At 40.1% G+C, this 25,045-nt stretch overlaps 2 protein-coding genes across 7 annotated transcripts; both read left to right on the top strand.

The window, feature by feature from the left end:
• Positions 1-13,816: 13,816 nt before the first annotated feature.
• On the top strand, positions 13,817-18,205 carry LOC116419535 (zinc finger protein 785-like). 4 transcript variants are annotated; one of them, XR_004229817.1, is made up of 4 exons: positions 13,817-14,163; positions 14,275-14,391; positions 15,296-16,187; positions 18,116-18,205. XR_004229817.1 is itself a non-coding variant. In XM_031940231.1 (4 exons), the coding sequence occupies exons 1-4, from the start codon at positions 14,010-14,012 to the stop codon at positions 18,133-18,135; spliced, it is 1,056 nt and encodes a 351-aa protein (XP_031796091.1). In that variant the 5' UTR covers positions 13,817-14,009; the 3' UTR covers positions 18,136-18,200. The 4 variants fall into 4 exon arrangements, 2 of the variants coding, with proteins under 2 accessions (XP_031796091.1, XP_031796088.1); XR_004229818.1 differs by having other exon boundaries at positions 15,296-16,180; positions 18,116-18,199; XM_031940231.1 differs by having other exon boundaries at positions 15,296-16,060; positions 18,116-18,200.
• A 279-nt stretch (positions 18,206-18,484) lies between these two features.
• On the top strand, positions 18,485-22,716 carry LOC116419558 (zinc finger protein 688-like). Of its 3 annotated transcripts, none has more exons than XM_031940268.1 (4): positions 18,485-18,757; positions 18,888-19,004; positions 19,541-20,125; positions 22,372-22,716. In XM_031940268.1, exons 1-3 carry the CDS (start codon positions 18,505-18,507, stop codon positions 20,050-20,052), a joined length of 882 nt encoding a protein of 293 aa, XP_031796128.1. In that variant the 5' UTR covers positions 18,485-18,504; the 3' UTR covers positions 20,053-20,125; positions 22,372-22,716. The 3 variants fall into 3 exon arrangements, with proteins under 3 accessions (XP_031796128.1, XP_031796135.1, XP_031796122.1); XM_031940275.1 differs by having other exon boundaries at positions 19,544-20,125; positions 22,313-22,716; XM_031940262.1 differs by having other exon boundaries at positions 22,313-22,715.
• The last annotated feature ends 2,329 nt before the right edge of the window (positions 22,717-25,045 follow it).

Consider the following 25,045-nt stretch of genomic DNA (forward strand, 5'->3'; position numbering starts at 1 on the left):
CCTCTTCCCCAGACTTTTGTGAATGGGGTCCAGGAACCCCTGGTGTACTTCTGGTACTTCCCAGATATATTCCAGGCATGTGAGTGATCAAGTCTTTGGGAAAGGAAACATGAAAGAGCTCCAGTCAGGTAGTTCCAGTCTTCTCCATGCAGTCTAAAGCATGGCCATGTGGTTGTTCTACTAAAGAGGATGGGAAGCTGTTAGAGGGGGTAGCAAAAAAATTAAATTCTGGAGTAACTGCCAGGATTAAGGAAAGCATAAGAGAAATAAAAGAATTGACTAGTCCATGTGACTGAGGTTGAAGTTCAACATTACGAATCTGAAAGGCGAGTAGCTCTACCAGGCTAAGGGTAGGACTTTACCATTTCTTGGTATTCTCCTTCAGTGTACCAATCTCTAGAAGTTGGAGAAGTTTAGTGTTTACACAGTTTATAATCAAGGACTTAACACACATTCAACTCTAGTCAAGGAGACATTCCAAGTCCTCAACCCTAGTTTGCAGTGATTTTTTCCTCAGATGCCTTACTTTATAAAAGGGTGGTTTGCCTTTCAGGCATAATGGTACCCATAGGTAAACGAGATGAGCTCTAGCTCTTATGCTAGGGCCAAACACACACACACACACACACACACACACACACACACACACCAGTCCTGAACTTCAAGGAGTTTTCTCGAGACTTTCTGTCTTCATTAGTCATTTTCCATTGCTCCCTACCCAAGTTGAACCCTCCCCCTTTACAAAGAAAATTGAACAAAAACATCTTGATCCAGAGATCATACATGACAGTGTTAACAGTATCCTAAAAGTGCTTACATTCTGCTGGGGGGAAAAAACAGCTTGTGTCATACAAATCTATAGGAATTATATACAAGAATAAATACAAACTCATCTTGGGGGAGGGTAGAAGAGGAACTGGGGAGATCAGAAAAAAGCCTCTTTTGGAAAGGGGTGCCTGATGTGAGACATGAAGAGAGCCAGGGGAGTTCTGTAAGGTGTATTTGAGGAGGGGGAGCCTTAAAGGGATGGAGGAGAGTCTGACTAAAATCATAAGGTAAGAAATAAGATACCACATTTAGTGAACAACCTGTAGACCAGCTTCGTTATAAGGTAGAATATACCAGAGGGAATGATGTGAAGTCAGCTCAGCTCAGCCGACTGGAGCCCTGATGGTGAAGGGTCTTTAACTCCAAACTGAGGGGCTCATATTTTCTCCATCAAGCCAATAGACACAACAAGTTGTTAAGCAGAGGAGTGGTGTGGTCTGACGTGTTTTGGGATCATTTTAGTAACCAAAGATAGATTGAAGAGGGAAGAGACATGAGGCAGAGGCCAGTTAGGAGACAAATAGAATAGTTCAGGTAAGAGATAATGAGTTTAAATTAGGGTGGCAGCTACTTGAGTGCAGAGAGGCAAGAGATTTTATAGCAAGAGAAGGTACAAGACTTAGCGAATGATTGAATAAGAGGGGTGATAGAGAGGGAATGATGAGGATGACAACTCCAGAGTTGCAAACCTGAGTAACTAGAATGATGTTGCTACCTTAACAGAAATAAAATGTTATAAAAGAGGTAAGATTGGGTTGGGGAAAGAAACAATGAGTTTTGGACAGACTGAGTTTGGGAAGGCTATAGAACACCTGAGTGGGGATGTCCAGTGGCCAATTGGTAACCTGGCAACTAGATGTGTATGTTTAGGACCCATTCTCATAGAGATGATAATTGAACCCATGAGATTCAGTTTATCATAAGATAAAATTACCAAAAAATTTCAAATAGAATATAAGGAAAAAAAGGAGTCTAAGGATATACCCATGCAAAGGGTTGTTTTCCAGTTGTATCTGACTATTTGTGATGCTATTTGAGGCTTTCTTGGGAAAGATATTGAAGTGATTTTCCATTTCTTTTTTTAGCTCAGTTTACAGATGAGGAAACTAAGGGAAACAGGGTTAAGTGACTTGACCAGGGTCATACAGTTAGTGTCTGAGGCAGGATATGAATTTAGGAAGATGAGTATTCTGACTCCAGGCTTAACACTCAGCAAAGGAGACTGAAAAGGAATGGTCAGACAGGTAGGAAGAGAACTATGTGAGTATTATGTTATATAAACCCAGAGAGAGGATCTAGGAGGAATAAGTGATTAATGGTGTCAAAAAGATCAAGAAGGAATGGAACTGGGCAGCAGGGAGGGGTGATGGGAATGAAGGCCAGCTGTACAACATCACGTCACTCACTAGATGGTGAAGTAAGCATTGGCCCTGGAGTCAGGAGGACCTGAGTTCAAATTCAGCCTCAGACACTTAGCACTCCCTGTCTGTGAGACCCTAGGCAAGTCACTTAACCCCAATTGCCTCAGGAAAAAAAGATCTTTGTCTAACCTTAGAGAGCAGTTTCCATTGAAGAGAGAGCTTAGAAGCCATATTGCTGCAAGATGTTAAAAAGTGAGGTGAGGTAATGGAGGCAGTGAACACATTAATTCAGTGGTAACTAACAGCATAATGTTGAACTGACTTATCTATAACATCAGGATGAAGAAAGCAAAGTAAAGTCAGAGTAGAACAAATGACAGAAAGAAAGGGAGTTAGGGACACAAGAGACTTTAGTGAGGATAAAGAATGGATTTAGGAAATTAAAAAAAAAAAAAAAAAAGGAAAAAGTTGAATGGCACGTTCTGCCAAGCTTCATGTGCTCTCAAAGAAATGCTATTAGCCTCTTCCCTATCTGCCTGGATGTCTGCCTAGAATTCTATAAATTGGAAGATATCCAGTGTCTTTTGTCGGGAAATTGGTACATCATCTTTAGGGGTCAACTTATTGTTCTACATAAGGCATTTTCTTAAAATATCAGATCATAGATTTGATTGATGTGAAATTCACTTTAAGATTCTTTCCCAGGGGACAGCTAGATGGTTGTAGTAGGTAGAGCAGTGGCCCTGAAGTCAGAAGGATCTGAGTTCAAATTTGGCCTCAAACACTTAATACTTCTTAGCTGTGTGACCCTGGGCAGGTCACTTAGCCTCAATTGCCTCAGGGGAAAAAAATCTTTTCCCATAAGCCCCTGCCTATCACTGTATCCCCTAGCTTTTGATTTTGTAGGGTACAAGGAATCTCTAAAAGCTACAGGTTTGTATTTTATTCATCAGAGCACCAGCTCAGTCCCAGCTACATAAAGAGGCCAGACTTGGGAAAGATCTAGTTTAGAACATCATTCTTGTATTTCTTAATAACAGCTGGATTTTTATATTATGGAGTTCTGCTATTAACCCAAACCCAAATCATTGTCTCTCCTCTTGACTTGTTTCTCTTAATTCCCCTGTGTCCTTCCACAAAAAACCTCAGGCTTCTTGGACACCACTCTCTTGTTCAGTTAGAGTATTTTCAGATTCTTTTGTTTCTATCCCCTTCCATTCTTATGACCTTCATTCAAATGTAGGCACTTATTATCTCCCATCTAGATTATCCCAAGTGCCTCCTAATTAGTAAACCTTCTCCAGGCTCTCTGTTCCAACTCAAAAGAATTTTAAAATGTTTAATGAAACTCAGTAGCTATGTAGTCCATTCTATACCAGAAAAAGAACCCCTACCACCAAATACCCAACAAAGGGTCATCAGCCTCTGCTTGAAGGCTTCCTGCCAAAGAGTGAGGGAAAAGCTACCACCTCTCCTGAAAACCCAATCCACTTGTAGATATATCAAACTTAATAGGACCTCTTTTCAGCTTCTAATCATTGTCCACATTTTGGGAGCCAAACAAAATAAATCTGAATTCTCCATATGATTGCCCTTCAAATATCAACAATTTTAATGCCAAACACTGATGTGAAATCTTCATTTTGAACTTCACTTCTTTCTACCCTGTTTTTCAACCATGATTTCTATGGCTCTCTTCAAGACCCTTCATCATCCTAGTTGCTCCCCTCATAATGCTGTTTTGAGTTTCTTTTCTATACCATGGAAATAAGAACTGAATAGAATACTATACACATGGCCTTGTAGTCTATAGTGAAGCTATCAATCAACTTATTCCTACAAGCTTTGACACTCACTACAACTCAATATCATCATATTTTTTTGACATACATTGTTAAGTCATTGAAGTTGTCGCCCACCAAAATTCCCATTCTTCCCCTATACAAATTTGGCTAATCATCTTGTTCTCTGGAAGTCAAATTTTTGAATCCAAGCGCAACACTTTTCACTTATTTCTGTTATTAAATTCAATTCCAGTCTCCATGACTATTGAATTCTTTTTTAATTCTGACTCTGTCATCCAGCTTGTTAGTTATTCTTTCCAACTCTGTGATATTTGAAAATTTTATAAACATTCCATCTTTGCCTTATCTCAGACAAATAGCACAGGCCACGTCCAGATACCTGAGACACTCCACTGAAGACCTGATAAAATGACAATGAACTATTAATGACTTCTATACAAATCTTAGGTTTCCCGAATTCTATAGTGCCCCATTCCTAGAGCGGGAAATGACATAAGTTCCCTGATTAAGGGGTGCTTCTGTTAAAATGCAGGAATTCCCAGTCTGGGCGTCCTCAGCCAAGGAATTCTGCTTGAACTTAGAGCTCCTGACAACCTAAATCTTCCCCGGTATTTGGGTGTCCCAGCTATAGAATAGACAATAGCAAGAGAAGGCTTACTTTGGCCAAAATTTCGTGGATCGATCCCCATATGGGCCACCAAATGTTAAGATGTGAGAAATGAGGGTGAGAGATCCCGAGGTCAGTGCCACAGATTTTGCAAAAGAATTCACAATCCTGAAAGGCAAGGTTTGTGGCAAAAATGGGTTTATTATACACTTGGAGTTATTCCAAAATATAAGATTGATAGACTAGTCCTATGATCATAACAGCTAGAATTTATATAGTGCTTTAAGGCTTGCAAAGCACTTTATAAATACAGCACTTTATCTTTACAACCACCCTGGGAAGTAGGTGCTATTCTCCCCATTTTGTAGATGTGGAAACTAAGATTGACAGAAATTAAATGACTTCCTCAGAATTACTCTTACCTGTTGAGAGTCTAAGGATTTGAACTCAGATCTTCCTTATTCTAATCTGAGGAGAATAAAGGCCTATAGTTCATTGGGTGGACTCCTAGGGGCAAATTTATGGGAATACGTGAGTGAGAGTCTCACAGAATATGTGGGCATGGATAAATTAAAATGTACATCCCTGGAAGGAATAGCAGTGGCATACTGAATGAAGCCTTTACACATTCTTGAGCATTAGGTCTCCGGGCTCCTATTGCTACTTGATGGCACTTACAACCTTAAGAGTCTGTCCTGCTTGAGCCCACGTCCCTTCCTCTTTCAATTCAATTTGACATACCTTTGTCAAGCATCCCTTCTGTGTAGGAAGATATATTGGCACTATTAGGTCTGTATCCCAAAGAAATTTTTTAAAAAATGAAATGGACTATATATACAAAAATAGTTATGGCAACTCTTTTAATGATAGTAAGGGAATGGAAATTGAGGGGTTGTCCATCAATTAGACAATGGATGAACAAGTTGTATATGTTTGTAATGGAAAATCAGAAAAGACTAATATGAACTGATGCAAAGCGAAATAAGCAGAACCAGGAGATCATTGTACACAGTAAGAGCAATACTGTATGATCAACTGTGAATAACTTAGCTATTCTTAGCAATACAGTGATCCAAGACAATTCTGAAGGATATATGATTTTTTTTAAAAAAGAGAAAGATGTGTTGGGAGCTTTAAAGGATTCATTTTGGGAGATCCTGAATAGCCACTACCCTAGATTCATTTTGTACTTATACTAACATATATATACATATATTGTCTCCCTTGTTAAAATGGAATGGCTGTTTCCTTTTGTTTTTTATTTTTTCTTAATTTTTGTATTCCTAGCACTTAGCAAGAATACCTGACACATATTAAAATGCTTGTTGATTTTTTTCCACATAATTTTTTTTTTTTGGAATGAGAAAAAAATTTACTATGTACACAGCAGACCATAAGAAAGGATTCTATATAAGGCAATAAATTTCCATTTCAAGAAAACCTATGTAATAAACACTACATATCTTTTTAAAACTGCTCTGTTTGGTTTTCTTTTGTTTTCTGCCATGCACTTTTTACTTTTTTTTCCCCTCCCACTATAAAGAAAGAATGCAATAATCTTGCGTATATACCTATACATCGATATCTATAAATACATTTATAACTATATGCTCCCATACTCATATGTAAGACCATACTATGCTTATTTCCTATATTTTTTTTCTTCTGAAAATGGATAGCATCTTCCTGCATTTGTCCAAGTCTTTCCATGTTTTTCTAAAACAAGCTACTCATTATTTCCTACAACATGGCAATATTCCTTTCTGGATTCAAACAGCAGTTTTCTTCATAGAATCTTTGAGGTTAATTTGGGTATTTATAATAGTTAAAATGATTTAGTTGTTCAAAGTTGTTCTTAAAACAATACTTCTATTATATACAGTGTTCTCTTGGTTCTCTTCATTAATTTTCATTATTTCATATAGGTCTCTTCAATGCCTTCTAAAAATTATAGAGCTCATCATTTCTTATAGAAGAGTAATATTACACCATGAAATTTAATTTTCTATTGAAACTTTTTATTTTCAAAACATATGCATGGATAATTTTTCAACACTGACTCTTGCAAAACCTTGTGTTTCAAATTTCTCCCTTTCCCCCTCACTCCCTCCCCTAGATGGCAAATAATCCAATATTTGCTAAACATATTAAAAATGTTATATCTAATATATGTATACATATTTATACAATTATCTTGCTGCACAAGAAAAATCAGATCAAAAAGGAAAAAAAATAAAAAAAAATGCAAGCAAACAACAACAACAAAAAGAGTGAAAATGCTATGTTGTAATAAATGGCTCTCTTATCACAAGATCATTGGAACAGGCCTGAATTATCTCATTATTGAAAAGAGCCACATCCATCAGAATTGATCATTGTATAATCTTCTTGTTGCCATGTACAATGTTCTCTTGGTTCTACTCATTTCACTTAGCATCAGTTTAAGTAAGTCTCTCCAGGCCTCTCTGAAATCATCCTGCTGGTCATTTCTTACAGAACAATAATATTCACATTCATATACCATAATTTATTCAGCTATTTTCCAACTGATGGACATCTATTCAGTTTCCAGTTTCTTGCCACTACAAAGGGGGCTACCACAAACATTTTTGCACATGTGGGTTCCTTTCCCTCCTTTAAGATCTCTTTGGGATATAGGCCCTATAAAAACATTGCTGGATCAAAAGGAATTCACAGTTGGATAGCTCTTTAGCATAGTTTCAAATTGTTCTCCAGAATGGTTGGATCAGTTCATAACTCCACCAGTAATATATTAATGTTCCAGTTTCCCCATATTCCCTCCAACATTCATCATTATCTTCTCCTCTCATATTAGTCAATCTGAGAGGTATGAAGTGATATTTCAGAGTTGCATTTCTCTGATCAATAGTAATTTAGAGCACCTTTTCATATGGCTAGAAATGGTTTCAATTTTTTCATTTGAAAATTGCCTGTTCATATCCTTTGACCATTTATCAATTGGAGAATGGCTTGAATTCTTATAAATTTGAGTCAATTCTCTATATATTTTAGAAATGAGGCCTTTATCAGCACCCTTGAATGTAAAAATTTTTTTCCAGTTTGCTTCTCTTCTAAACTTGTCTGCATTGGTTTTGTTTATACAAAAACTTTTTGACTTAATATAATCAAAATTATCTATTTTGTTTTCAACAAAATAGATGCAGTTCTTCTTTGGCCATAGATTCCTTCCTTGTCTACAGATCTGAGGGGTAAACTATCCTTTGTTCTTCTAATTTGCTTATTAACATCACTATGTCTTAAGTCATGAACCCATTTCAACCTTATCTTGGTATATGGTGTTAGGCATGGGTCAATGCCTACTTTCTGCCATACTAATTTCCAATTTTCCCAGGAGTTTTAGTCAAATAGTGAGTTTTTATTCCCAAAGTTGGGGTCTTTGGGTTTGTCAAACACTAGATCACTATAGTTATTAACTATTTTGTCCTGTGAAGCTTACCTATTCCACTTATTGACTACTCTGTTTCTTAACCAATTCCAAATGGTTTTTATGACCCCTGCTTTATAATATAGTTTTAGGTGTGGTACAGGTAGGCCGCCTTCATTTGCATTTTTTCATTAATTCTCTTGAGATTCTTGACTTTTTGTTCTTCCAGATGAACTTTGTTATTATTTTTTCTAGATCTGTAGAATAATTTCTTGAGAGTATGGCATAGTATTGAATAAGTAGATTAATTTAGGTCATATTGTCATTTTTATTATATTCACTTGGCCTACCCTGAGCATTTGATATTTTTCTACTTGATTAGACTTTTGTTGATATGTCAAAATTTCTTTAACTATTCCCCAGTTGATGGACCTCTCTGGAATTTCCAATTCTTTTCCACTACAAAGATATGCACTATAAATATTTTAAAACAGTGTTCTTTTCCATTTTTCACAATCATCTTGGGAACGAGACTTAAGAGTGATTTTGCTGATTCGAGAGGTAGGCAGTTTGATAAGTCTGTGGGCATAATTACAAATATCTCTCCAAAACAGTTGGATCTGTTCATAGATCCTCTAACAAAGAATTAGTGTCCCAATTTTTCACATATACCCTCCAAACAGTTATCACTTTTCCCTTCTACCATTTTTAAAAGTTTTTTCCCTTCTATCATTTTAGCTAATCTGAATCTGATTAAGTGTAAAATGATATCTCATGGTTGTTTTAATTTGCATTTCTCTAATCAATAATAATTTAGAGCATTTTTTCATAAGGCTAGGAATTGTTTTTGTTTCTTCATCAGAAAACTGCCTGTTCATATTCTTTGATCATTTATCAATTGGGGAATGACTCACATCTTTATAGATTTGACACAGTTCTTTGAGTACTTAAGATGTGAGATATCTGAGAAACTATTTATATATTTTCCAGTTTACTGCTTTCTTTTTGATCTTGGCTACATTTGTGTTATTTATACATAAACTTTTGAATTTAATGCAATAAAAATTATCCATTTTAATCTCACAATACTATCTCATTTATTCATAAATTATTCACTATTCATAAGTCTGATAGTTAATGTTTCATATTATTCAAATTTTCTTATAATATATTCCTTTATATCTAGATTCTGTATCTATTTTGACCTTATCTTGGTAAATGATATAAGATATATTGGTCTATGTCCAATTTCTGCCAGACTACTTTCCAGCTTTCCCAACAATTTCATCAAATAATAGATTATTATCCCCCAAATTTAAGTCTTTACACTTGTCAAACACTGGGAAACTGTATTCATTTGCTGCTATAAATAGCATTATCTACTCTGTTCCACGGACCTACCTTTTTCTTTCTTAGCCAGTACCAGATAGTTTTTGACAATTACTGCCTTATAATATAGTTTAAGATCTGATACTGCTAAATCTCCTTCCTTTACATTTTTTCCATTATTTCTTTCTTGACCTTTTGTTCTTCCAAATGAGTTAGGCTTTTTTTCCCTAGCTCCATAATTTTTTTTGGCAATTTTAATTGACATGGCATTGAATATATGGATTAATTTAGATAAAATTGTCATTTCTTATATTGGCCTTGTCTACTCATGAACAATTAATATTTCTCCATATATTAACACTTGATTTTATTTGGGCACAAAGATTTTTATGGTTTTGTTTACATACATCGTGGGTTTGTTTTGGTAGGTGTATTCCCAGGTATTTTATTCTGTCTAGAATTATTTTAAGTGGGATATCTCTATTCCTGCAGGAACCTGTTGGTAATATGCTGATGAGTTATATGGATTTGCTTTATATCCTGTTAACTTTGCTGAAATTTTATTTCAATTAATTTTTTAATTGAGTCTTTAGGATTTTCCAAGCATTATCATTATATTATCAGCAAAAGATAAAGTTTTATTTTGATTTTTTTCAATTTCTTTTCCTTCTCCTATTGCAATTGCTAGAATTTCCAAAATAATATTGAATATTTGTGATAACAGGCATCCTTGTTTCACATCTGATTTTATTCGGAGGGTTTCTAGCTTATTCCCATTAAAAATAATGGTTAGTGATGGTTTTAAGCAAATGCATCTTATTTAAGAAAAAAATCATTTATGTCTATACTTTTGAGTGTTTTAAATAGGTATACGTGTTGCATATTTTCTAAAGCAAATGCTTCTCTGCATCTACTGATATCATTTTTTTTGCTATTTGTATTATTGATATAACCAATTATGTTAATAGTTTTCCTTATGTTAAAACCATCCCTGCATTCCTAATATAAATCCTGCTTGGTCACAATGTATAATCTTTGTAATATATTATAGTAATTGCTTAAAAAGTATTTTATTCAGGATTTTTGCTTCCATACTAATTAATGAAATAATTTTATTTCTGTTTTTACTTTTCCTGGTTTAGATGTCAGTATTATATTTGTTTCATAAAAGGAATTTGGAAGGACAACTTCTTTGCTTGTTATTCTGAATAATTTATTTAATATTTGAATTAGTTGGTTTTTAAATATGTAATAAATTCACTTGTAAATCCATTTAGTCTTGGTGCTTTTTTCTCAGGAAGCTAATTAATGGCCTGCTCAATTTCTTTTTCTAAAATAGGCCTATTCTATTTCCTCTTATGATAATTTGGTCCATTTGTATTTTTGTAAATATTCTTCAATTTCCTTTAAGTTGTTAAATTTATTGGTGTATAATTTGGGAAAATAACAGATTTGATTTCATTTTCTTTAAGTGATTTTTTGTTTTTAATACTAGTAGTTTGATTTTCTTTTCTTTTTTTCTAAATCATAGTAACCAGTGGTTTATCTGTTATTGATTTTCATAATACCTACTTCTAATATTAATTCAAATTTTTTTTACATTCAGTTTTATTAATTTCACCTTAAAGTTTTAAGATTTCCAATTTACTATCTTTTTTTTTTTTTTTTTTTTTTTTTGGTATTCCTAGCATATAGCAAGAGTACCTGGAACATAGTAAAATGTTTGATGATTGATTTTAATTGGTGATTTTTATATGTGAATCTAGTTTAAATATGAGAGATCAAGCCCACTCAGAAAGGATCTAAGTCTTTTTCATATTCCTATCTTATATAGATCAATTATAGGCAATGTGGCATTATGGACAAAACCTGGCCTCAGAGTCAAAATTCACATTCTGCCTCTCACACATACTGAAGTCTAATCCTGAGCAAATCCACTGAACCTCTTATTGCCATAAACTCTTTTTTTCCAAATTTTTTTTTTCCTCAGGGAGGTAATGTGGGTTAAAGGACTTGTTCGGGACTGCACAGCTAGCAATGTGTCTTGAGGCCACATTTGAACTCAGATCTTCCTCATTCTAGCCACAGTGCTCTATCCATTGAGCAACCTCACTGCCCCAAGCAGCTCTCTGAAGAATGTGAATTGCAGTCCAAGTCCAAGCTGGGCCTGATAATTTGCCATACCTATAAAATCACAGATCTGTACCCAAAAGACAAGTATTTGCTATATGCCTATTCATAATGTCAAGGCTCCACCTAGCTAATCTACTGAACACATTCCCCATGATCCATCACACTGGCTTCCTTGCTGCCCCTGCAATGTTATGCTCCATTTCTCAACTGGAAACATATTCACTGGCTATCTCGCTCAACTCTTACATCTCTCTTCCTTCAAGCCTCAGCTAAAGTCCCACCTTCTGCAAGAAGCCCAGTCCTTTTAGTTCCTTTACTCTGAGATTATCTTCAATTTATTCCGTATGTATACATATACATGTATATTTGTAGATACATATACAAAAATGTATATACCGTGTATACACCTACATACACACACAGATATTTTCCTTCTATATAGTTGTTTGCATATTGTCTTCCTGGTTAAGATTGTGAGCTCCTCAGGGGCTTTACCTTTATCTTTCCTGTTTGCTTTGCACAGCACTTGGCCATAGTAGAGGCTTAATAAATGCTTGCTGACTGACTGATACACAGAGAAGTAAATACAAAGTAATTGGGAGTGGGGCAACAATTGGAGGGATCAGAAAAGTTTAATAGAAGCAGCTGTGATTCTAGTAGACCAAGGTGATGAGAGAGAAAGTATTCCCAGCATGGAGACAAGAGATGAAAGATCATAAATGGGATACATCAGGAAGGCCAATTGGGCTGAAATATAAAAAATGCATAAGGAAGAGTATTGAGAGATGATTGGTTGGAGCTCAATAGTGAAGCATTTTAAATGTCAATGGAAGAAGTTGGCATTTTATCACAGAAGTAACATGAAATTAATTATTATTAATTAATATTCTTGAGTTTGGGAAATTGGTATGGTCAGATCTGTGCTTTAGGAAAAAGTGTTGGGAAGCTGAAGTAGATAGATTTCATCATGGATACAAAAAAACCAAAAATTAAACAAACAAACAACAACAAAAAACAAAAAAACAGGAGTCATACAGTAGACTAGCCAAGAGTTTGAAAAATCTTCAATTGGGATAATGTGATGTGAGAAAAGGATGGATGTGAAAGGCTGAATCTGTGTCAAACATGGCAACTAATTAGATGTAATGATCCAAACAAGGTGAAGAACTCAAGATTACTAAGCTACAAATCAAAGTGAACAAAAAATGGTGATACCCTTTATCAGAAATAAGGCAGTTGTAGAAGGGATGTGTGTGTAGGGATCATGAATGTCTATTTTGGACTTTTTAAGTTTGAGATACTTAGACTGAAATGTTTGCATTGGAATATGTGTAACAATTCCCCCCAAAACTGTAAAAGCTTGTTAATCTAGTAGCTATTTTTCTGAATCTTTCCATTCTGGAACTAGGATATGAAGGGCTTTAAAAGCCAAATAATAAAGTTTCCATTGATTCTAGGGAGAATGGGGATGAACTTTTTGAGTAGAGGAGTGATTAGGACTTTAGGAATACCATTATGTCTGTGGAGAGAGCTTCAGAAGCTTAAATTTCTGTGGGCAAAGAGAAATGGTCACATTTTAATGTGGCCTTTGCCATGTGCCAATCCCTGTGTTAAACTCTTTACAATTATTATCTCATTTGATCCTTACAACCCTGGAAAATGTGTGCTATTATCCTCCCCATTTTATAAATGATCAAACAGGCAGGCTAAAGTGCAGCGACTTCCCAAGGTCACAGGGCTGGAGACTGCCTGACACTAGGTTTGAAACACTGGGGTTTCTTCCAAATTCCAGGCCCAGAGCTCAGGCCCTCATATATGTGCAAAACACGCAGGAAAAAAAGCCGTTTCGGAAGTGGGGCGGACTCAAAGCTAGTGTGAAGGGCAGGGTTCCCCGGCCACAGTGATCGCGCAGGAACGAGGTACCGTACAAACCCAGAGTACAAACCGTACGAGCCAGCCCTGAATTCGGAGCTCACGGTCAAAGTAACGCCCGTTTCCTGGAAGATTTAGCTGATCCATTACTGGCGTCGCCTCCGGCAAGACTGCTACTTCTCACTTTCAAGGGAAGTGCCAAATATCGTCCCAAACAACTAGGCGGTAGTGCACTCCCGGTGCCCTGTGGGACACGCAGAAATATCCCACCGTCGTCTCCTTGGGAACCAAGCATCTCGCGGGGCTCTGCGGCCACCGTACTAAAGGGCGGAATTTCAGGACATTGAAGCACGCCCGTCGCCATGTTGAAAAAGGGCGCTGCTCGGAGACCAGTGAAGAACATTAATATAAGGGCCGTGAAGCCAGTGCGCCGGCAAGTTTCCTGAGGATGCTAAACGACTTCCGGTGCCTCACGTCCGGGCAGCACTCATGTGACCAACCCCCAACGGCTTCTTCGGACTCTAGAACAAGGGTCTCCGGAAGGTCGCTTCCGGTCCCTTAGGCTACCGAGGCGGCTCTGTGCCCCAGAATCTCGGATACCCAAAAGCCAAGGCCCGAGTCCGCCCGGCCGTGAAGGGAAAGGGACACGTTAGTCTCCGGGGCGGAGGATGAGCGAGGCCGGGCCGGGGGCGCGGGGCCTCGTGAGCTTCGCCGATGTGGCCGTCTACTTCTCCCCGGAGGAGTGGGGACGGCTGCGCCCCGCGCAGAGGGCCCTCTACAGGGACGTGATGCGGGAGACCTACGGCCACCTGGGCGCGCTGGGTGAGGGGCGCGGCCGCGCGGGGGCGGGCCGGGGGCGTGGCGTAGAGTGGGCGGACCGGGGGCGTGGCTTACCCTCCGCCGTGAGCTTCCGAGTTTGTGTTCCCCTTCCAGGTTTCCCAGGCCCTAAACCTGCTCTCATTTGCTGGATGGATGAAGAGACAGAGGTTTGGGGGCCGGATGCCCGGGATCCCGAGGAGGAAAGGGAGAGAGGAGCGGAACACTTAGGAGGTGAGGTGAAAATCCAGCCTAGGCACCGACATTTTTCCTGGATAAAGCCCATTCCCACCCTCGATTGTCCCATTTCAAGACCCTTTTACTGAGATCTTCCAGGACCAGAACAGTGTTTCTTCTCCACACACCTCTCCTATACCCTTAAAACAATTCAGGTTCACTTGTTCAGTTTGTCTGACTCTTTGAGACCCTGTTCAGGGTTTTCTTGGCAAAGAGCCTAGAAGGGTTCATTTTATATTTCATTTTACAATGAAGAAACTAAGGCAAACAGGGTAAAGTGGCTTGCCAAGAGACACACAGTTAGCTCCAGGCTAGATTTGAACTGAATGAATCTTCCTCACTCCAGACCCATCATTCTATCCACTGAGCCAGCCTGATGCCCCTTAAGTATTCTAAGGACTGCTATCGTCAATATCCCGATACTTCCTAGTGATTCTAGTGTGTCAGTGAATGACTAGATCATGGTTTGATGAACTATTTCTGTTTCTGAATGTAGGGTCTCCGTGAATCCTAAAATTCCATCACCACAGAAAGTTTACAGTTAGTATAAATATTAACCACAAAAGTCATATTTTAGTATTTACTCATGTCACCTGGCTCTTGTTTTTCAAGGGATTTTTTTATACCACAAATAATGACTTTGGTTTATGGGAGAGAGTTAAAACCCCTGTAGTCCTTCTGAATGTACATTGGCTATATGGTGACTGGGTTTTTTCCTGAAATTCCATAAGAATACCTGCAGATACCAAACTAATAATTCCCTTTAACTGTCCTAAGTATGTGTGTTCCATGTGAATTCTGCCATTCCCCATTTCTCATTTAGATCTATTTCTTGTCATGTTTGAAATGTGTTATTGGACAAAACCTGATAGACCTTTAATTCTTGCTTTTTTTCTAATAGGAACCAGGAACAAGCCTGAAAGGTGGAAGATAGAAGGGCCTGGAGTCCAGGAACTTGATGAAGCACATCTGAAGAACAATCTTTCAGGTCTGCCAGGCCTTCCCCACGAACAAGGAGATTCTTCCTGCACTGACTGTGGCAAGTCTTTGCATAAACACTCTATCACTGCACTCCACCAATGTAATCCCAACCAGAAGAGGTCGTATATGTGTCCTGATTGTGGACGCCACTTTGCTTATCCCTATTTACTGGTCAGCCACCAGAGAATGCATTCTGGGGAGCGTCCCTATCCTTGTGATCAGTGTGAGGCACGATTCTTCCAAAAGAAGTATCTTGTCCAACACCAGCTAATCCACACAGGTGAGAAGCCCTACACATGCCCTGAATGTGGACGCTGTTTCAGACAGAGAAGGTCCCTAGTCATCCATCAGCGACGTACACACACAGGGGAGAAGCCCTATTCCTGTCCTGACTGCAAGCGACAATTTGTCTATCCTTACCAACTAGCTACTCACCGTCGCACTCACACAGGGGAGAAGCCATACTCCTGTGCAGAGTGTGGTTGCCGCTTCACATATTCCTCCTTACTGATAAGCCACAGGCGTATTCACTCTGATGAAAGACCCTTTCCCTGCCCGGAGTGTGGGAAGCGGTTCAAACGGAAGTATGCCCTTGAAGCACACCAGTGGATCCATCGTTCTGGCACTGAGATTTGGAGAAGCATGCCATCAGCAAGACAGTCAGCAGCAGAATCCTCTGACCAAGGTGCCCGGGATCCCCCTGTACATTGCCGTTATTATCCAGATATATTCCAGGAGTGTGGGTGAAGGAATCTGGGAGAGATGTGAAGAAGCTCATACCTGACGGCTGTATCTTCTATATAAAGTATGAGGTCAGGCCACCATGTGTTGGGAGGGCAGTGATAAGAACTGAGGGTCTAAAGAGATAGGAGGTCTGGTAGAACTTCTCTAGGGAGTGTTATGGAAACAGAAGGAGACAAAGTAAAGAACTAATGATTTCCATTGGGAGTTTTAAGTGAGACAGCTGATCAAAACAGATCTATTTCTGCTGGATTTAGGTTGAAACTCCAGCCTTTCTTGGTAACCTGCTCACTTTGCCAGTGTTTTGGGGACCAAGAAGGGAGTTAAGTATGGGTTCTGCCCCCTAGGGTTCTCAGTGTAAGACCAAAAGAAGAAAGCAACACTTCCTCCCCTACAATTTCTCCAAAACTGTTCATAGGTTTGGTTTTCTTTTATAAGGTTTTGCTTTATGAAATACCTTATAGATGTTATCCCACTCATACAAGGAATGCTCCATTGCCAATTAGTCCATTAGATGATCCGTGCACTCATTCAACCAATTAAATAGATTGTCTCTAGGCAGCTAGCTAGTCACTTTGAAATTTTAACTTAAAATCTCTGGTCCCTACCTTTTCCTTCAGATGGGAATGTTTTGCTGGTATCCTTGTTCTATTTTAGGAAAGATACATTAACTATGTATTAATTACCAGATAATTTATTTATGATACTCTAAAAGAAGAATGTCCACTTTTGTCTTGTAGAAGAAACCTAAGATAGTCCCTTTTTATTTTAACTTTTATTCCTTCAGCTGAAAAACTGAGTAGTAAGGATGGAGAATGGGGTATCCAATATGGTTATATAGTACTTTCATCTTTGATATTTTGCATTTTCTTCTATTAGGATAAATAGAAATTTAAACAAGACCTGCCACAGAAAAAGACTTATTAATAGATCTCTTTTCTTCTTATCTCTAGTTAGAAACAACTTTCAGAACTGTTCTAATTTGCAATAGTTTTATCATCATATTGACCTTTCTCAGGGCAGGGATGTATAATTGTCCTTTTTCTTTTTTTGCACATCCTTCTCACTTTTTATTTATATTTCTCTGTTCTTGCTCAATTTCATAAAAATCTTTCTGGATTGTATCTTACAAGTGCCTTATTCATAGTTGTCTTGATAATTAAATTATTTTGTCTACATAAAATATCAGACTTTTTTTTTTTTTTGCCCCAAACCACATTACTTGTTGCTTAAAGAATGATTTTGAATAAATTAAAACCATAAGTTATATGGCTTTATTAATTCAGACCCTTTAATTTACAGTGAAAGGGTGTCCCGCCACATATTGTAAAAACAAACCGGGCTTGCATAATTTTCTTTGGCCTTTTCCATCTTTTGAAAAGATCTGACCAGCTCATCCAGAATATTTATATATTTAGGTAAAAGCCTAGTTCCCTACATTATGGATTTGTCTGATCCCAAATTCTTTTTAAATTTGCTTTTTGTTGGTCATATTTCACTGATAGAGTGGTATACAGGGGATTTGGAATTAGGGGAACTGGGATTGAATCCACTTTGGCACCCAGTTATGTGTGGCATTGGACAAATATCTTGTCTATCTAGGCTTAAGTTTCTTCATCTGAATAATATGGGGCTTGGACTGAGTGACTGACTTTAAGGCTCCTTTCTGTTTTAAATTTATCTTATATGGAGTAAGCATTTCTTCTAAACCATTTTTTCTTTGGGGATATACCTCCCTCATCTTCATGCACCTTTCCATCTTCAGAGAGACCCCCAGTCTTCTACAGAATGCTAACGCTGGCATATTTCTGTGAATCGTATTTCCCTTAGACCGCGGGCTAATCCCCTATAGCAAATCCCAACGCTGGAATTTTGGTATCTCCTTTTATTCATTTCAAGCATTTATTGTGTACCTATTGTAGTTTAGAAAGACACAATTACACAGCATAGTTAGTTTTTGGTAGTTTTGGTCAAGATGGTATTTTGTATTTTTTCCAAGGATCAGATGTCCCCACCTAACAATTGTACGGAAAAATTAAGGGGAAAGTGTGGAGAAACTGTGATGCGGCCATCTTGAAAGAGGGCGATCACGGCAACGACGCAGGAAGAATCGTCTGTGTCGGGAGAGTGAAGTCACCGTGACGCCATCTGCATTAAGGGCATCAGTTGGCTTCCGGCCGCTCAAGTACCTCTGAGCAGTTCTCAGGGCCTCAGTCCAGCAATGATTCGCAGGCAACATCTGGTCCTTTCTCTTCCTCGGCCTAAGAGGTCCTCCCAGAACTCACACCCTGGCCTCGATCTTGACTCTCAAAGGCGGAGGCGTGAGCTCAGGAAGGGGTGGGGCGGAGGCGGGGCAGGGAGGCAGGTCAGGGAGGCAGGTCGAGGCGCATGCGCATATGCTTGCGCGCTCAGGGAGCTGGTACCCACTCCCGGGGAGAGCCTCAGACTTGGGAGGGCCCTCGCTCGTGCTGTCCTGCCCGGGGGAGGATGAGCGGGCCCGGGCCTGGGGCGCGGGGCCTTGTGAGCTTTGCAGATGTGGCCGTGTACTTTTCCCCGGAGGAGTGGGGACGGCTGCGCCCGGCGCAGAGGGCCCTCTACAGGGACGTGATGCGGGAGACCTACGACCACCTGGGCGCGCTGGGTGAGTGTACGAGCTGAATCCCCGAGCCCCTGGGCCGGCCGCGTCTGCATGCGGGCCGCCGCCGCCGCCACTACTCGTGATCTGCCACTGAATCTGGCCCCTTCTTAGATGCCTCCTATTTCCTCTCCAGGATTCCCAGGCCCCAAACCTGCCCTTATCTCCTGGATGGAACAAGAGACAGAGGCCTGGGGTCCGGCTGCACAGGACCCAGAGGAGTGCGGGCGAGAACTGAGAAGGGCTTGCAGAGGTAAGCGCCGCTGAAAATCATGTAGGGCACACTGAAAAATGAGACCCTGACATAACTTACTTGGGACAAATGGGAGCGATGTGTTAAAGACTTTTCAAGCCTGTGATACTGAAGAATTGCGGTACTCTAGGCAGAAATAGGGAAGATGGAAAAAAGAGATGATCTACTGAAGGGTAAGAGTTCAGATTTGGACCTCTTCTAAAATTGGTGTGTTAGCCTGTCTTAACATCCAGGAAAGTGGTCCCAGTGGGGACCAAGTGGGATGCAGGTCTTTCCCTTGATTGTATCTTTGGGGTCAGAGGGATTCACACCCTTCATAATAAGGCCACTCCGTCTCCAGAGCAGCAGTAAGCAGACCACAAGTCTGCGGAGTTACAGATTCTCCTTTCAGCTTCTCTATCCTAATTAAGTGAATCCTGATTCAAAGTTCAGAGTAATAGAAGGCTTTCACCAAAAGGCAGTTTCATAGCTCAGAAATAAGTTCTGTGGAATAGAAAAGGGTAGGTTCTGAGTTTTATATTCTCCTTATCCCTCAGCAGGAAACTGGAACAGAAACAAGAAGAACCAGAAGAGAGAAGAGGCCCAAGCCAGGGATCCTTTGGACATGCATGTGAGAGGCCAACTATTTGAACCTGGCATCAAACTAGCAGATTCAACTCGCAATGGATCCTTGGAACCACCATCCAAGACTGACTTGAGCAAGACTTTGCCTCAGCCCTCTATCCCCAAACCCACCTTGGACACTCAGGCTGGCCAGCGGCGCCACGCCTGTCCCGATTGTGGACGCCGCTTCACCTATCCCTCTCTGCTCGTCAGTCATAGGAGAATGCACTCTGGGGAACGGCCATTTCCATGCCCAGAGTGTGGAATGCGCTTCAAGCGGAAGTTTGCTGTTGAAGCCCATGAATGGATCCATCGATCTTCTTCTGGGGGACGGAGAGGTCGTCGGCCTGGGATACGGGCTGTGCCACTTGCCCCTGTTCGGGGTGACCGTGACCCTCCCGTGCTATTCCGGCATTACCCAGACATCTTTGAGGAGTGTGGATGATCTACTTCACTGGGGATGGGGGAGAAGTGATTGGAGAGGAGCTGAAGGTCTAATCATGGTCAAAGTGCTAGAGGTAGGCTCTGAAAGGCATGGAAGGGAGTAACCAAGTGAGACTTGGAACCTAAAGCCAGTTCCTTACATCTCTTTTATGGGTATAATTCTATATTTGTTTAAAAGGGGGGGGAGGGGAATATACCTGTAAAAAATTCAAATTAAACTTTGCAAAAAAATCATTCATACAAATAGGAGTTATAAAGTAGCTTAAATTGTAATGAAACCATCCAATAACTACAGTCTAGTCCAGCCTGCTGTCTACTTGCTCTTGAAGTATCCGCTATATGAATAAAATCATTGGCAGCACTGAGAAAACATGCACAGTGAGATGGGGATATTGGCTCTGGGAAAGAAGAGTCATTGCTGGGTTGTCAGGTTAGGGGATAGATAGATACAGTAGTTCTGAGTTAAGGCCCAGAAAAGTGGTTAAGGCAAAACCAGAGATCCAGGACCGAATGAACAGTCCAATGTTGACTTAATGCAGATACATTGGAATAGGCAGTAGTTCTGCAATCTGAAAGAAATTTTGGAAAGGATTTGGGTTAGAGAAGTCTAGGGGTGGTGAAGAGTCAGGAGACTGAAACAATATCCAATGGGACAACAGCCTTAAGCAGGGCATCAGTAGTAAACACTTAAAAAGATAGGTTGGGATGAACTGTGGCCTGACCAAATTCTTGGAGTTCAGTCATAATGGAATCATAATTTTGTTTCTATGTGCAGGAAACACTGAAAAGAGTAAAGACTAGTTAGAACACCATACTAGTGGTTCAGGTGACTGGTAATGATGACATTGTCCAGCCTAGAGGAAGTTCAGTTATAAAAGTACAGATGGAAAAACCACAATAGAAGAATTGCTAGCTATGGTTTGGAGCTGTTTGGCTGGTGTGGAATGGGACATGAAAGACGAGTCAAAAGAAATCTGACTTCCCCAAGTTAACAAACCCCAGAATTCTGTTCTCCTTATCCTTGGACCACTATTGTTTCCACAGCAGCATACTACATTTGATCTTCCATCTAATGTAGGCCAGTCACAGATACAAAGGTAGACTCCTGGAGCAAGGGAAAATATCCAAAGCCTCACAACTATGTTTTTACCAAAGTAGGCTAAACCAAAGAAGCATATGAGTCTTTTAACCTGTATTCCAAGACATATTTTACAGTCTGAAACTTTTGTCTAGCTTGATCAGAGTGACTGAATAGTTATATCTATGGTCACATGTATCGAAAAGCTATGATCTTAATGCATGAGAGAGTCTACTTGTTGGAGGCCAAAGTTTAAAAAACAATTATCTTTTATTGAGTACTATTTTGGAGAGTGGGGAAAGTAATTAACATAACAAATCTTTGTATTCTCTGCCCTATTCAATCATGTAACTCCAAAGATGTGGTTTGTCTTGGAGAACTGTGAAGGACTATCTTTCTTCTCCTATCCCCTTTTCATTTTCATCTAAGGTACCTACTAGACGTGTACCATTCTGAAAGATTTTATAAAAGTGAGAATGTTTTGTCCTCCCTGCCCAAAAAGAAAAAACCCAAGAATATAATCATGTGGATTACTAGCTCTGATATCTCTCACATCACCTTTTTTAGGTATTCATATCCATAATTTTTTCCCCTTTTGTATTTTCCCCCCACTTCGGATAAAGTGATCTCCCATAAATTTCAATATGGTGTTACTTCCATTGCAGATTTTTGATGTGTACCTTTTTGTCTGCCTAAACATCAGATCAGTTTTCCTATATTGTGTTAGGGTCCAAACATGAGATGGTTTCTCTCACCAATGATGAAAATAGATGATTAGCAGAACTTTCATTAATTTGTTTTATTCTGTTCCCTTTTCCATTCTAGGCATCTACTTCCTGCCTATTTATATCTGTTAATAATGCTTTTGAATTTATGTTCCCAAATTAAGCTTTCTGTGGCATTTTTCTCTTCTGCTACTTTTTGCTATTTTATGAGATAATTCTTGTAATATTCCATCTTACTAATCAGTGTTTTACAAACGAGTTTGTATTTTAAACCATTTTTGCTCTTATTTGTCACATCTTCTCTGCTTGGCAAAGAGATCATATGTTTTCTGATCAAGGCTGTTTCTGTCCTCTTTTGGCCTCCTTACTATGGCTGTTGCTTTTACATTATGTATAATTTTGTAGGAATGAGTGATATGGTCAACATCTTTGCCTTTTTCCATTTCCCATTTTTTCAGCCTTGACAAACTCATTTGAATAGATGAGGCTGAAACTATTGCAACTGTCCTTCCAACAGAAGACTGATAAAGGGAGCAGAGACTGTTGGGAAGATTAATCTGGAGATAGTATGCTGGAATCACACTGGAAGGGGATGTCAGATCCTACCTACCAAGGAGGCTGAAAAATGATTTTGCAATCAACACACTACTGGTGACCTTGAAGAAGGAGCAGTTTCATTGAGTGGTAGGTATAGGAAATCATATTTCTGGAAGTTAAGCATAGGTTGTAAGCATAGAGGTGAAGTATGAAATACTCAAGTGAGAATTTTGGCAGTGAATAAAGGGAAATAAGAGGGTCCACCAATGTAACATTTTTCCCTATAATAAAGTGACATTTACATAGTACTTGTTTGTAAAGTACTTTGTGTTTATTATCAGATTTGATTTTTACAACAATCCTGTGAGGTAAATATTAGTTTTATTATTCTCCTGAAGGAAATGAAGCTGAGAATTCAGGTGACTTCATCTATCCCAATCTAATCTTTTTATAGATGAGAACTTACCCACAGGTCAGCTGGCATTCAAATTCACATTAAAAACTCTAAACTCCAAGCCCCTAATTTAGGCTGCCAGTTTCACGCGTGAAAAACCAGAGTATGTTTTTGAAGATGCAAAGAAAGCATCGGGGAGAGAAACTGAAGGCCTTGGAGAGAAAAGGTCCCTGAGATGAGTTAGGTATATTCCAAAAGGCACAAGTGGAAGAGTCATTAACATTTTAAATGAGAGAGCACTGCAGCTGAGCCTGAAGAGCAAGGAAAAAAAAGGCAGGGAGAAATAAAAAGAAATTTTGAATTCATTGTTATTAGAGATTACATCTGCTACTGGATAGGATTTTTTTTTTCCCCAACAAGGTGGTAGAGCAGGAAAGGGGGAGGATGAGAATAAGGGTTTATTAAAGGGTGACGGTTTGGAAAAATCACTGTTGGATGTCTGCTAGGGAATGATGAAACAGACTAATAGGAAATCAGAATGAAATTTGGGGATCTTCCATATATGCTCCTTTATATTCTCACTTTAACTTGTCATCTGAGTTACCACTCAAGATTTACAATAGTCTCCAACGGTTTACTTTATTTCTAGGGTTTCTAGCCTAAAGTACACTCCCAATTTGCCTTAATAATTGGGGGAAAAAACCTAGGGACGAAGGGAGTCATCAAATGTCAATTCTCATTATAACCCTCCTACTAGAAATTACTGTAAGTCACAGCTTCTCTATTTCTTTTCTGATGACTGTTTCTTTCTAGCTTTGAAATAATTTCTGATTCTATAGAGAAATGTTTTAAAACGTAGGGAGGAAAACCGGTAAAAAGGGAAAGACCAGAAATGCCAGCAAGAGAAATGAGGTATTTAAGTCCAAATGGCTGAGGATCTATGAAGAACAAAGTTGGGTCGGAAATGGGTGGAGGGTACTTACCCCCAGTAAACTAATTTTCACTCTAAAGAATGTGTCGATAAGTGGGAAATGGGGTCGTAACCATTCAAGAGAAAATCACTGATTTGATGGCTACTGAAAGGAAGGGGAAAATGACTTGAGACACGGGAGTTTAAGCGACATCTGGCTAAGCCCGGGCCAAGGGATCCCGGGAGCGAAGAGGCGAGGGGCAGTGCCGAGCCTGTCCGCCCTCCCCTTGAGAAGCGGCGGACGCTGCCCCTCGGGTCCTCCACCCTTCCGGACCCGGTCTGCGGGCCTCCCTCGGACGGAGACCCAGCCGTCTCTAGGGGCTCAGCCGCTTCCCTGCGGCCCACGAGGACAAACCTCCCCGCCCAGCGGGAGAAGGACCGAAGGCGGCGCCCCGGGGGGCGCTAAGGAATGAACCGGAGAGAAGGCAGGAGAACGCCACAAAACCAGGAACTACCGGCTTCAGTCCTCCAAGCTCGAGGGCTGGGGCAACTTCCGCTTCCGCCCGCAAACCATAGATGTAGGGCGGCTTTGCCGCGGCGTCGCGCGCCTCGCCAGAAATCACGTCCCGGGTTCTCTGCACCGTGTCTTTAAAACTTGCACAAAACCGGGAACTCCGGGACCCGGACTTTATGCTCTTTCCTAGCATTTCCTGAAGCTCTTCTCGTCGGAAAACTTGGCGCAGGGGTCCTCAAACTTTTTAAATAGGGGGCCTGTCCCTCAGACTGCCGGAGGGCCGGACACAGTAAAAATAAAAACTTTGTTTTGTGGGCCCTGGGGGAGGGGCGGGGTTTGAGCACCCCTGCAGGGACCGGCACAGCGAGTTTCCGCTTTACGCCTTGATTTTGCCTCTTTTATCCTCCCAGTTGTCCCAAGAGGCGTTTGCAGTGGTCACACGGGAGCAAACAGTGGCGGGGAAATCCTCAGTTATAGACGGTGGCAGCGCCGGGGGCCGCAACCCCGAGCTAAGAGGCCAGCAGCCCCGCCTCGTCCCTGCGCTCGCAGGCGGGCTATCCTGATTCCGGGGTCGGTGGCTGGGAGCTGCACCGATTGTGGAGTTGGCTTCACATCTAGCCCTGTGACAGGTCACAGAAAGGAACTTAAGGTCTCTGCCTGAGCCTCAGACTCCTAAGAGTATCTTCTAAATCGGGAACCTTTTTTTAAATTTTTTTTTTTTTTTTAAAGCGGAAGGAGCGCCTTCTCTTGGCAAGTAAATCAGGGATGCTTGATCCAAGTCCTGTTGAACTGCTGTTTGGGATAGAATGGTCTGTACCTGGTCCTTTTTACTTAAA

Source organism: Sarcophilus harrisii, chromosome 1 (genome assembly GCF_902635505.1).
Source record: "Sarcophilus harrisii chromosome 1, mSarHar1.11, whole genome shotgun sequence".
NCBI lineage: Eukaryota > Metazoa > Chordata > Mammalia > Dasyuromorphia > Dasyuridae > Sarcophilus > Sarcophilus harrisii.

Coding starts and splice junctions, on each gene's coding strand:
- LOC116419535 (XM_031940228.1), top strand. CDS start 14,010: ATGAGCGAGGCCGGGCCGGGGGCGCGGGGCCTCGTGAGCTTCGCCGAT. Junction 14,164..14,274: donor CGGCCACCTGGGCGCGCTGG/GTGAGGGGCGCG, acceptor TTCCCCTTCCAG/GTTTCCCAGGCCCTAAACCT. Junction 14,392..15,295: donor AGGAGCGGAACACTTAGGAG/GTGAGGTGAAAA, acceptor TTTTTCTAATAG/GAACCAGGAACAAGCCTGAA.
- LOC116419558 (XM_031940268.1), top strand. CDS start 18,505: ATGCGCATATGCTTGCGCGCTCAGGGAGCTGGTACCCACTCCCGGGGA. Junction 18,758..18,887: donor CGACCACCTGGGCGCGCTGG/GTGAGTGTACGA, acceptor TTTCCTCTCCAG/GATTCCCAGGCCCCAAACCT. Junction 19,005..19,540: donor ACTGAGAAGGGCTTGCAGAG/GTAAGCGCCGCT, acceptor CTTATCCCTCAG/CAGGAAACTGGAACAGAAAC.